A 13360-nucleotide genomic window follows, 5' to 3' on the forward strand; every position below is an offset into this window, starting at 1 on the left:
CAACATTACAGAGGGCGGATTATCCCTGAAACAAAGAGCAAGCAGCCACTTTGCAAATGTAAAAGTTCGTTCTTCGCTCGTTATTCTTTTTCATTGCGAAGGGAGCTTCAGCAGTCAGAAAGCAACAACTGTTTGCAGACTTTGAATCCAGGCCTACTCAATACCAAAAAGAGCACACAATCCACAACTCGATCGGTGTTTCTTAGCTTGAGCTCCTTCCTGTTCTCAGTGCCGCGTTTCATCCACCACTTGCTCTGCGCCTATGGCAGCCCCCCCACCCCCTGGACTTAGCAGGCCCGGGAACGCATCAGCCGCCACTGACAGCTTCTCCCAGGGTCTGAAAGTGCCATAAAGGAAACAAACTACAACGAAAAGCGCTGGGCCGGACCCCAGAGCACTAAGCGGATTTTAGCCATAGGTTACAGATGACTGTGCTCGAGTTGTCCTGCCATCCCATTTGTACGAACGAGGCTCTTAAATGTTGTTTAGAAAAGGCCGATTTGGCAGGAACAATGGGCCTCGTCCCCTAGAAAGATAACTGACAAAGGTCAGGACATGGGGTGGGGCCATGGGCGGCAGAGCAAGACCCTTTGAGCATCAACAAACGACTAAAGGAAAATACATGCTCTGACCTGGTCAGGGGGCACAGTTTGAGGCTGGAGCTAACAGCGGGAAATGTGTTTTACAAAAACTAGCAGAGCTGAAAGGCAGGGAGGGCTTCGATGCGCCTGCGGAAGCAGGGATAGACTGCTACAGCACACACTACCCCGTCACAGTTTGGCAAACCTTGCAAACTCCTAGGCCAGGTAACTAGAACACTGTTGTATGTTACACTATAGCAAACAGCATTTCCGCATTCACCAGTTTTAGGCTTCGACTTCAGACACAACGCTCAGAAAACCTGAGTGAACAATATTTATGAACTTTTCTTTCTTACTTCATCTCCAGCACCTCCTCCAAGTGCTTTCTCCTTTCGGCTCTAAGGTTGGTCAGGTGGGCCTCCTTTTCAGCCAGCGACTGCTGAGTGGAGGACAATTTTGCTTTCATTGACTCCAGTTCCTGCTTCACTTTCTCCATCGCCATCATGAGCTCTTCCACCTACACAGGATATTATGGCGGGAAAAAACAAAGTTATACTGGCAATTACAAAAAGTTGCAATAGGCAATCGAATAATTTAAATGCAATCCTTATCTGCAGATCAGAATCAATGAACAAGTAACGACAGAGGAATGAATGAGTGTGATTGGAACAGTGCAATATATTTTCACCCTTGAGATAGAAATTATGTGCAGTTGGCAGTCAAAACTTCAAACCATTTTGTTTAACCAAGATAAGATTAAAAGAAAAATCACATTAAAACCCTTTCATTGGCCCTGCATCACTCAAGGGTTTGCTTGCCAAATGCAATGTGACATTTTGTGTCCCACCAGCAGAAATGGTGGCACATAGAAGGCTTCTTGTGGACAGCTCAGGTTTTATCAAGAGACAGAATTTGTGTCCTGTGGCACAGTAAAGAACAGACTTGCATCTAGGCATACCAGTCACAATTAGGGTATCACACTGAGTAAAACAAATAGTAGTGGAATGCTTGAATTAATTTTAGCCACCAGTAATTACTCTGGCTGCATCGCAGTTCCAATCACACTTAAAATCCCTTGCAAAAAGATGCAGGGTCAATGCAGGGGTTTTGTTGCCACAGGTAGTGTGACATTTTGGGCATGATTACGACCTTGGCGGATGGGACAGTCAGTCACAAACGTGACGGATATCCCATCCACCATATTACAAGTTCCATTATAACCTATGGAACTTGTAAAATAGCAGGTGGGATATCTGTCACGTTTGTGACAGAGTATCCCATTAACCAAGGTCGTAATCAGGCCCTTTGTCTTCTCTCCCCTAGAAATGGCAAGTTTGTTGCTGTTTGGGGAAATATGGCCATATCTGCTAGAGGCTAGATAGTCCCTGCAAGTGGCATCCTAACCATCTCTCTAAAAGGACCAGCCACAGAAAGGTTTGCATCTCTTTTCAGAAGCCATTTATGGAACTAACATTGCAGGTGCCTCGTCTGTAATGTCTTACATTACAAGCGCTAAACTTCTGGTTTACTTATGTTGCTGCATGGTTTCCGCTCTCAGCAGTTCAAAAGCCTCAAGGAAAAGAGAGAAGAGAGAGTTTGAAATTCTGAATTGCTATATACATTTCGGTTTTCTATTAGCTGCATCTACTCCCAACCACTTCAACAGATGAAAGGGGAAAATGTGTTGCAGTTTAGGAATTCTAGGTCTGAGGAATCCTCTCTTAGCTTTTCAGATTGCTTTCCCATGCACCTCTTTCCATTTATGGAATATACATCGTGACTCTACTACGCTTGTTACAGTTTTTTCGAGTAGTTGCACATAAAGAGCATTAAATTAAGGGAACACATTATGTAGACAGAAAAGACACACGGCTACTGTGTGAGTGGTTGGTTACTGTTCTGATCTTCACAGCACTGGATTAGTCTTCAAAGAAACACCATTTCAAAGAACTATACATCAGTGGCTTGAGCTTATACTGACAATTTGGAATTACAAATATTGTATTTTTCCCACCCAGGCAAATGCTCCCACATAACATGTCAATATTTAGTATCACACAGTGTTTCGAACAGAGTGACATGACGCACATTAAAACATGTTTTTTATCATTATTTATCATCTTTAATGCTGAGGACCCGATGGTTAATAAACAAATCCCACAAGGTACTCCATGACATCATTGCCTTATCCAGGTAGAGTGGTGAATAAGCAAAAGCCATTGCAGAAATATCCTTTTTCAAGTGGCAAAGAGAACAGAACGTGCAGCATGCGTGAGCTGTCTGGATTTGGTGATTTAAAATAGAAGCTTCATTTTGAGAATCAACAACATAGCTTCCCAAGGACAAACATATCAATATTGCCTTTCAATCCCAACCTAAAGAAATAATTCTAGAAGAGAGCCCAATCTCTTGTAAATCTCCAACTCCAGAGATGATAAATAGAGAATGATGCTCTTTTTGGAACCCAGTTTGGGAATGCTGAAAATCACATTTAACTTAGTGCATAATCGGGTAAAAGGCACAATAAAGAAGCTTTCTTCTTTAATGGTAGAAACTCTGAATAAGTGAGCAACCCGAAATATGTTGATCTAGGGATCCCGGAATGAGCTTCATGAATAGTGAGATGCTGGCTAAAGAGGAACATCTGTGCACATTTATAACCATATTTGTTTGGGCAGAAACCCTCAGTTGCACTTGTGCAATGAAATGCTTCCCAAAAAAGGCAATTTGCAGCAGGTGACAGTGGGCATTTGGGGAGCATTTCTTAATACAGCCATACCTGTTGGAGCAGAAGAAATGGTGGAAAACAGAGAGATCTCTGTGTTGTGGGGAAGCATCAGTCGCTGATAGGATATATTATGTCATCTCTTTAGTGCCCTTTGGGGAAACTGCAATCCAATTACGAGCAACATCCACAAAGTAATTCATAAGTCAAATCCCTTACGGTGAATGATTGTCTACAATCTGCAGACACTAGCAGAATAGGTATGTTGAGGCATGTCACGTTTGTGGAAAAAAAATCTTAAAATACATTTTGCACGTGACTACTGTCTGAGCTTTCTTTTCTTACCATTTCGCTACAATAGTGGGTATGCTGTGCTCCGGCCATATGAATGAAAACAAGTACATATTTCTGGTCTAGATGAACGCTCCTCAAAATACTTTGACCCAAAATGATTAAGAACCTGGTTTAGGATTCACCATTCTACTCTTTGGACAAATTATACTCGGTAGACACATGGTGTAGCAAACTAATTGCATTGGAGAGTATGATTTATGCTTCAAAACAAACCTTGGTTTTATGGTGTCTTTATCATAACTGTGTTCACTCCTCTGCACCATATATTGTCTTGATTAATTTTAACTTGCTTAAAATAATGCATACAATCCTTCGTAATGAATTCAACTTGCCACATTTAGAGGAAATTTACTAACACAGACACGGTGTTTACAAAATTCTAAACCTGCTTTCCTAAATCATACAACTAACTGGTAATTCGTGTTACTATCACAGTATTTCAGGGTCTATAGAATAATCTTGACCATTAACTTTAACTGAAAATTGCATTCCTCACAATGGGAAGCTAAGAACAAAAATATTTGTGTAAGCTCCTTGGACTACATCATTGCTGACCTGGATAATGCTGGTGTGCGGGTTGAACTAGCTGGAGAACTTGATCAAAGTATGGCCTATCCAGGATATCTCCAGTGAAGACAATCGCCAATCTGGGTGGCAAAAATCCTCTTGGATAAAGACACACTGGCTGCTGGGGCTTTACTTTTCCGAACAGTTTCTTTGTAGAAATACTAGTAGACATTTTGAGTTCTCACTTCTCAGGTTTAGAATTGCAAAGAAGAGGGCACACCATAAGTGCGAGAAACAATGGGTTACATCTAATGGGTTTCTTTCCATGCAAGACCCATGCCATGTAACTTTTATGCAAGTCCCTAAAAGGACAAAAGAAACAAGAAATGCTCTCAAGTACGTCAGAGTGATCCATAGTTCATCAACATTAGAAGTAGAGACTGTATTGAGCCATCGTCACTAGGAGTCTGCATTTTTCAGCAGAAGAATAAAGTGATCATCTTCAGCTTGTCTCTAGCAGCTGTCACAATAATGTTCTTGTGGCGTGTACATAGAGAGAATACGTATGCCTCCATGGTAAACCTTGGGCACTGAATACTTAATTTATAAGGACCTACAAGTTGCCATCGCAGTGACTTTGCTGATCTGACACAATGATTTCTTTCCAGAAGAGGGCATTTAAAGTTTGAGCCAGCTGCAGTAGTAGAGCTATTATTAGGTACTGGTTCGCTAAAAGGGCCTGGCTAGTCCAATGATATCACAGGTAAGCTTCAACTGTGCTGGTTTGTGTAGAAATTGACAGCGCCTTGAGACCCTCACGGGTGAGTAGTGCGCTTTACAAATCCCTGACTGATTGATTGACATTGAAGCTTGCTGTCATATTTTCACATAGTTTCACTCTCAACATTAAAATACATTTCAATATTAAAATATACAGGTGGTAATGGGGGAAGTAGTTCAGGATGGTTTTGAATCACCACCTAAACTAATCAACTATTACTTGCCTCCAGTAAATATCCATAAGCTCTGCAGACACCGAAGTCTCCTGGAGTGACAGAAAAACACCCATCAGTGTTAAATGGGATGCCACTGACTTCAAACACATGTACTACATAGTTACTTAGGAATGTCGGATTCCTTCCTCTATTAGTCTTATTGAGCATGTGCCAATTCCAAAATAGATTGTGAGGGAGAAACCACAGAAAAGTACTGTAGTCGACTTGGAAGTCTACAGTGCATTTTCCAACATTTAGATTATCAAAGCAGCCTGCTGCTCCAAATGGTTTGAGAGATATATCTCAAAGAGAAGTACTCCCAGATGATGGACCACAAAGCAAAAGGCTAAGGTCATTATTATTCCTTCATCTTGAACTGAACTCCTCTCAGTACAATGAGTCCTTGCTAAGATCTACTAGCAAATTGTTTATACTATTGTAGATTTTAGCTTGCTTACTCTCAGCCATCAATAATTAGCATCTGCAATTGGCATAGATTTTGGCACTATTCCATAGAGTGGAATATGATTATTAGTGCATTGTGAGAATCTATAGTAAATGGGAGTATTGTTAAAGGTTCTGTCTTTTAGGGAAGGCTCTTAAGAATTCAGAAATAAAAAACATTTTGGGTAAGCTAAAAAGGTACGCTCTTCCAGCTACTCCGTGTTTTAAATGTCAGATCGCCATCATCTTTAACGTGTCTCTACCCTGACATTCTTATCTGTCATCAATAACTAAAAGAAGTAATAGTGAGTAAACTAAGCCAACAAACATAACTTTCACAAAGAACAATTCCTTATTTCTGCAGCAGCACATTCTAAGCACAGCAAGTTGTCATGCTGATGCTGGTCCTCACCTATAGGATGACATTTATTTCTTTCCCCTTAGAGACAATAGGACAACTGGCTAAAAAATCATTCTGTTCCCCTTACAAGAATAATATTCTGTCTTACCACTATTCTGAGAACAGCATTCTGCACATCACCATTGGCTAAAGAATGATCACATCACTTGCAGCTTCCATATAAATCACTGTTTACATCTTCCTAATGTCTGTGGAGCCTTAGAGATCAAAGTTGCATTAATATGAGAAAATCATCTGGGAAAGCCTGTTAACTCCCCTGGGAGACCCGGCGACATGTGCAACAAACTATGGACATTGCGCTTTAGCTACCGCTTACCAGCATCTTTCACTATTAACAATGACAAAGAAATAATAAAAACACTGTAGTGAATGTTTCCTGGAGCTTAGGGTGCTGTTGTTCCTGTTAGTCTCTTTGTACCTTTTCCGCATCATTAAGGTGCCATTCTTTCAAGAACTCTCATGCTGGTACTGCCTGTATTTTCCAGCCACAAATCCAGTCAGACAGTAAAAGGGCCCGCCTCCCTTGCTCTCTGTAACAGAATGTCTTGATCCCTGTAGTGTAGCAGTTTTGCCACCACTGGTCTGAGAGGCCTACTCGGCACCGGGGGCCTAGGGGCACCCTGTGTTCTCTCTACAATGCAAAAAAGGTGGTAAACTGTTGTTCGCCAATAACTGACTTCATCCAGGGCTCCAGGAAACCCACCATGTCAGTACCTTTGGCCCCTTCCGGTAGCCCCACTACACGAACGTTGTTGCGGCAGCTGCAGCCCTCGGCATCCTCGGCTCGGTATTCTAGTCTCTGCACTCTGTCCGTGAAGTGGGCTGTCTGCGTCTCCTGTGACCTCTTTTGGATTCCCAGACTTGTCACCTCTTTCTCCATAGTTTTCACCCTGTCCACTAGCTTTTGATGGTCTGCCCGCAGGTGGCCCAGCTCTGCAGCCACCTTCCCGATCTCTTGTCTATGGGCATTTTTGGAGTCCTCAATCGCTTCTAATATCTTTTGGAGAGCAGCTTGCACTGGGGTGCATGTGCAAACTGGTCTGGGGTTGACTCCCACACACCCTGAGCGCTGTCAGGGCTAAATGGTCTCTGTGCCTGTGGTTTGAGGCGTTGTTTCCCTATTGGAGGGCTTTGTGGGTAGACTTTCAGCCTTCAGGAGAGCCACCTGGCGGGGCAGTCGGAGTGGGGGCCCCTTGTCACCTACATTAGCCCCCTTGCCCGGGCCCACCCCAACCACCCTATGCAACTGCGCCTTCGCCCCTCTTCAGGGTGCAAATTCACAGCGTGGTCCAAAAGGAGCCCGTCCTCTTCCACCCCTTTGCGACTATGGGGACCACTTGATTCGCTAACACATGTAGGGATCTTAGTTGGGGTAGCGGACCTCACTCCCTTACACTAAGTGGGGGTCTGGCCTCTTCAGCAGTTTCTCTAGGCGTTAGCAGGGCAACAGTGTTCCCCCCTGCATCCACCGTCACTTGGGCGCCACCACCGCAGGTGACCTCTATTTCCGCTTCTCCCTCGGGGGTTTGCCTGCCTCCCCCAAACCAGGTCCTCCCTCCTTGCCTGGCCCAGCAGGGGTGTGAAGGTCCAGGTGCAAAGGCCGCTCTGGTCTCCTCCTGTCCCTCAGCGCTGGGGGGCAGAGCTCCAATCTATGCCCGACCCCCCCCCGCACCTTGTCTTCAGGGCCATCTGGAACTTCTAGCCGCGGGCCTCCTTCGCCAGCTGTTACCACCTGGGGAGGGGCCCGAAGTCACCACTTCTCTCCTGCGGCCTCCGCGCAGCTTGCTCAGAGTCCGTGCTCGTGAGCAGCTGCCTGTTCTTTCTCTCGGCAGCCCTGGGGGTACCCGCGACCTCCCTCCTTCCTGTCGCGGGCTGCCCCCGTCCTCCAACACTGCCAGTAGAGGGGTCCTGGCATCACCGGCCCAGCCGGCTCTCTTCTTTCGCGGCGCGCGGTGAATTCAACCCTGCACGGCTGCCATCTTGGGGATTCCCTTGCGTCGGTCCTGTCCAACCGCCCAGGTCGTACCGAGCAATCGGGAGTGCCTTCAAGGCGTTGTTTACTCCCCTGAGGGCCCAGCTCTTAGCTTAGCTGGGGGGCTCAATCCTCCACCCCCCCCGGCTGGGGTTTCTATGCAGCAGGATCGCTGCAGGTCGTGCTGGAGCTCTGCCGTTATGCGACCAACATCTTCGGCAGTTGGCTCCGCCCCCTGGACATTACACTTCCATACTCAGCAGGAATTTTCTTTCTACTCCAATCCCAACTCTTCACTCTCCAGAACTGACTATTTACTTACCTCCAGAAATTTATTCCACATAGGTTCTCAACCTAAAATTCATCAAATAGATATCTTGGATCATGCCATGATATCAGTCTATATTAAACTAGATTATTATTCTACCCCTCTACCACATTGGAGGATGAATGCAGACAACTATTCTTAATGAGACCACTAGATCTAAAATTCTAGATGCCATTTCTCAATATTCTTGGTTAATCATGAAATAGGTACATCTCATATTGTCAGATGAGATGCCCTCAAAGCCATCCATAACAGGTGCAGCTATTTTCACTATGGAATATGACAATAAACAATTTACTTCTAGGAGAAACATCTCTAAATATGGAAGACTTTATATCTCCTCTACTAATCTTAAATATAAAACACTGGTATAAACCTAGATTAATACAATTCATTACTACGCAAAAGAGCTGACCTACAACTATCAATTAATACAACTAAGCTCCACTTTCAGACCAATAGATCAGGGAGATTACTTGCCAATTACCTACACATCACAAATGATAAGAAACAAATTCATATAATAAGTATAAAGAAGCAGAATTTCAAAGATATTACTCCATATAATAGATATGCTGTTCTTGAACCAAATGTTTGAGATAATTTCTTATCAAAATGCCACATGCCTTCTTTATCGTTTGACAACAAACTAATGCTTGAATCTCCATTTCATTAAATGATATAGCTTTGTCTATAACTTCACTCAATTCTGGGAAAACTCCTGGCACAGGTGGCATTCCTGCTTAATTCTACAAAGAATTTTCGGTACAAATGCCTCATATTTATTGTCACTTTTTCATGGCGTTCCTCATAAAGTCAAGGCTCCTTTATGGTGTACTCATTGTGGTTTTCACCAAACAAGATAATGATCTTACTGTTTCAAATTATAGATCTATTTCTTTAATAAATCACAAATGCAAAATATATGCAGAGATTCTCACTAATAGACTTTCTAAGGTACTTGATTCATCCAAATCAAATGGGCTTTATGAAAAGCCATCTTTCAGCTCACAATACTAGGATTATCGGTCATGCTTTATCTTCGATTTCCAATTCTCACCCACCTTCGGTTCTGTTGGCATTGGAATGTGGGAAAAATATAATTAGAAGTTTTTTTATGGTTATGTCTTGCTGTAATTTTGGTCCCAACTTAATTGCCATGGTTAATGCCTCCTCTGCAAAAATGTACGTTAATGGTTGTTGTTCTTCAGATGCTTTTCAAGTATTCAGAGGTATTAGGCAATGATGTCCTCTTGCCCCCTCCTTTTTAGGTCGAGCATGCAAGCGCTTCAGACCTGTTGTCATCGATTCTGTGGGCTTTAACCACACCCACTTCACGCCCATTACTTTTCATTTGCGGGCTTGCCTTTTAAAATTCCCTTGATTTCATTTGCCCAAGGCATGCATACGTCATACCTTTTACGGGGTTTAGCCCTCCTCAAGAGCACCGGCCAACTACTGTTAATATATGCAGCAACCATGTTTTACACATGGTTTCTGGACTAGTTTTTTAAAAGTTGTCTGCTCTACTCCCAAAGGCAGGCAGTTTGCTTTTCAGAGATTCTCCGGCTCTAGCCTGGGATCGTGAACCAATGAGTGCACACACTGGCTCAGTATAGCTGCTTCTTTACTGCAGACTCTTGGGCACAATGTGGGAATTGTGCAGCTAACAACATATGCCGGGCTGCAGTGATGCGCGATGACACTTTCATGATTTACATAACGCAATGGGCAGTATTGGACCAAAAAGTCCAATTATGCATTTACAATGCCAATAACTGTAACTCTCGCAAATGCGAGACCTATTGCATTACAAATGCTTGTTCTATTAGCGGCTGAAGCACTCTGAAATATCCTCCGATCTTCCTAACTTTATACAGGCATTAATATTGGAAACACTGTTTAACGCTGTTAAAACGTCTGTATAAGCTAATGATGTGTTACTGTTTATATCCAATCCTGCTATACTGAATATAATTAAGGACCATTCACTAGTTTCAAGGTACAATCTCAATTTAACTAAAATATAATTTTTCCAGTTAAACGTTCACTGTACACCAACTGTGATTCATCCCCACAAAATCAAACAAACTTGAATATTTGGGTAGTGATTTTGTGCACTTTGGACTCTTTGCTGCTGCCCCTCGATGAGACTACATCCCCCAGGGTCACCACTGCTGTAGGGAGGAGGGTCCTGGACTGACAACCTGCTAAAAGCACCACAAGGCCCCGCAGGTGCAGGATGCGCCCGGGGACCGTCTGCAGCCGGATGAGGCTGGGCTGGGTTCACCCTCTGATGCAGACTTCTTGGGGTGAGTGTTGCGTTGTTTGCTGATCTGCCCAATCTGAGTGACTACGGTTTAGCAGTTTTCTGTAGTGACCCTTAGTTCTTAGGGTGGTATCTATTTGACTTTTTCTCACCCCATCATCTGTCACCTGCTAGGATGCCTGGGTGGTAATCTATTATGCATTACGGGCAAGAAAAAAGTTCCAGAAAGCCCATTTGCCTTGACCCCTCAACCAACGAGTATTGATAAGATGTTGTAGCGGGCGGTTGGAATTATTTCTACTGAAATTGCTCTAAACGGAGAGGAGGTTGTCCTTTGGTGCTGGTCCTCCTATGTTCATCGAGGTCTCTCTTATTAATTGTTCCAATAGTGTAATTACCATAGGAAATATACCTGCTGGTGCTCACAGCAATGCTACCAGCCTAGTGCAAGTACCAAGTTCAAATGCAGGCCCCCTGTAAGGAAATGGCTCCCTGTTGCAGTTACCCCCCACTTTTTGCCTGATACTGATGCTGACTTGACTGAGAAGTGTGCTGGGACCCTGCTAACCAGGCCCCAGCACCAGTGTTCTTTGACCTAAAATGTACCATTGTCTCCACAATTGGCACAACCCAGGCACCCAGGTAAGTCCCTTGTAACTGGTACCCCTGGTACGAAGGGCCCTGATGCCAGGGAAGGTCTCTAAGGGCTGCAGCATGTCTTATGCCACCCTAGGGACCCCTCACTCAGCACAGACACACTGCTTGCCAGCTTGTGTGTGCTGGTGGGGAGAAAATGACTAAGTCGACATGGCACTCCCCTCAGGGTGCCATGCCAACCTCACACTGCCTATGGCATAGGTAAGTCACCCCTCTAGCAGGCCTTACAGCTCTAAGGCAGGGTGCACTATACCACAGGTGAGGGCATAGGTGCATGAGCACTATGCCCCTACAGTGTCTAAGCAAAACCTAAGACATTGGAAGTGCAGGGTAACCATAAGAGTATATGGTCCGGGAGTCTGTCAAAAATGAACTCCACAGATCCATAATGGCTACACTGAATACTGGGAAGTTTGGTATCAAACTTCTCAGAATAATAAACCCACACTGATGCCAGTGTTGGATTTATTAAAAAATGCACACAGAGGGCATCTTAGAGATGCCCCCTGTATTTTACCCAATTGTTCAGTGCAGGACTGACTGGTCTGTGCCAGCCTGCTGCTGAGAGACGAGTTTCTGACCCCATGTGGTGAGAGCCTTTGTGCTCTCTGAGGACAGAAACAAAGCCTGCTCTGGGTGGAGGTGCTTCACACCTCCCCCCCTGCAGGAACTGTAACACCTAGCAGTGAGCCTCAAAGGCTCAGGCTTCGTGTTACAATGCCCCAGGGCACTCCAGCTAGTGGAGATGCCCGCCCCCTGGACACAGCCCCCACTTTTGGCGGCAAGTCCAAGGGAGATAATGAGAAAAACAAGGAGGAGTCACCCACCAGTCAGGACAGCCCCTAAGGTGTCCTGAGCTGAGGTGACCCCTGCCTTTAGAAATCCTCCATCTTGATTTTGGAGGATTCCCCCAATAGGAATAGGGATAGGGATGTGCCCCCCCTCCCCTCAGGGAGGAGGCACAAAGAGGGTGTAGCCACCCTCAAGGACAGTAGCCATTGGCTACTGCCCTCCCAGACATAAACACACCCCTAAATTCAGTATTTAGGGGCTCCCCAGAACCTAGGAAACTAGATTCCTGCAACCTAAGACGAAGAAGGACTGCTGACCTGAAAGCCCTGCAGAGAAGACGGAGACACCAACTGCTTTGGCCCCAGCTCTACCAGCCTGTCTCCCCACTTCGAGAAAAACTGCAACAGCGACGCGTTCCACAGGGTCCAGCGACCTCTGAAGCCTCAGAGGACTACCCTGCATCTAAAAGGATCAAGATCTCCCGAGGACAGCGGCCCTGTTCCACAAAGACTGCAACTTTGCAACAAAGAAGCAACTTTTGAAAACAACACGTTTCCTGCTGGAAGGTTGAGACTTGGCACTCTGCACCCGACGCCCCCGACTCGACTTGTGGAGAACCAACACTACAGGGAGGACTCCCCGGCGACTGCGAGCCCGTGAGTAGCCAGAGTTGACCCCCCTGAGCCCCTACAGCGACGCCTGCAGAGGGAATCCAAAAGCTCCCCCTGACCGCGACTGCCTGCTTCTAAGAACCCGATGCCTGGTAAGGACACTGCACCCGCAGCCCCCAGGACCTGAAGGATCCGACCTCCAGTGCAGGAGCGACCCCCAGGTGGCCCTCTCCCTTGTCTAGGTGGTGGCTACCGCGAGGGCCCCCCCTTGCCTGTATCGCTGAAGAGACCCCTGGGTCTCCCATTGAACTACATTGCAAACCTGATGACTATTGCACCTGGCCGCCCGTGCCGCTCAGGGTGTACTTTTTGTGCTGACTTGTGTCCCCCCCGGTGCCCTACAAACCCCCCTGGTCTGCCCTCCGAAGACGCGGATACTTACCTGCTGGCAGACTGGAACCGGGGCACCCCCTTCTCCATTGAAGCCTATGCGTTTTGGGCACCACTTTGACCTCTGCACCTGACCGGCCCTGAGCTGCTGGTGTGGTAACTTTGGGGTTGCCCTGAACCCCCAACGTGGGCTACCTTGGACCCAACTTTGAACCCTGTAGGTGGTTTACTTACCTGCAAAACTAACAAACACTTACCTCCCCCAGGAACTGTTGACAATTGCACTGTGTCCAGTTTTAAAATAGCTTATTGCC

The 13360-nt window shown here is 45.5% G+C and overlaps 1 protein-coding gene across 8 annotated transcripts in view; it reads right to left on the bottom strand.

The window, feature by feature from the left end:
- ERC1 (ELKS/RAB6-interacting/CAST family member 1) overlaps positions 1-13360 on the bottom strand; it is a 1341708-nt gene that overhangs the window by 452031 nt on the left and 876317 nt on the right. For all 8 annotated transcript variants that reach the window (XR_011202236.1, XM_069228108.1, XM_069228104.1 and 5 more), the window contains one exon: positions 938-1098. Coding sequence is in view for 7 of the 8 variants with exons in the window: in XM_069228108.1 (XP_069084209.1) it covers positions 938-1098 (161 nt within the window). In the remaining variant the exon portion in view is untranslated. The remainder of the gene's footprint in view (positions 1-937; positions 1099-13360) is intronic.

The sequence above is a fragment of the Pleurodeles waltl genome, chromosome 4_1 (assembly GCF_031143425.1).
Source record: "Pleurodeles waltl isolate 20211129_DDA chromosome 4_1, aPleWal1.hap1.20221129, whole genome shotgun sequence".
NCBI classification, from domain to species: Eukaryota; Metazoa; Chordata; class Amphibia; order Caudata; family Salamandridae; genus Pleurodeles; species Pleurodeles waltl.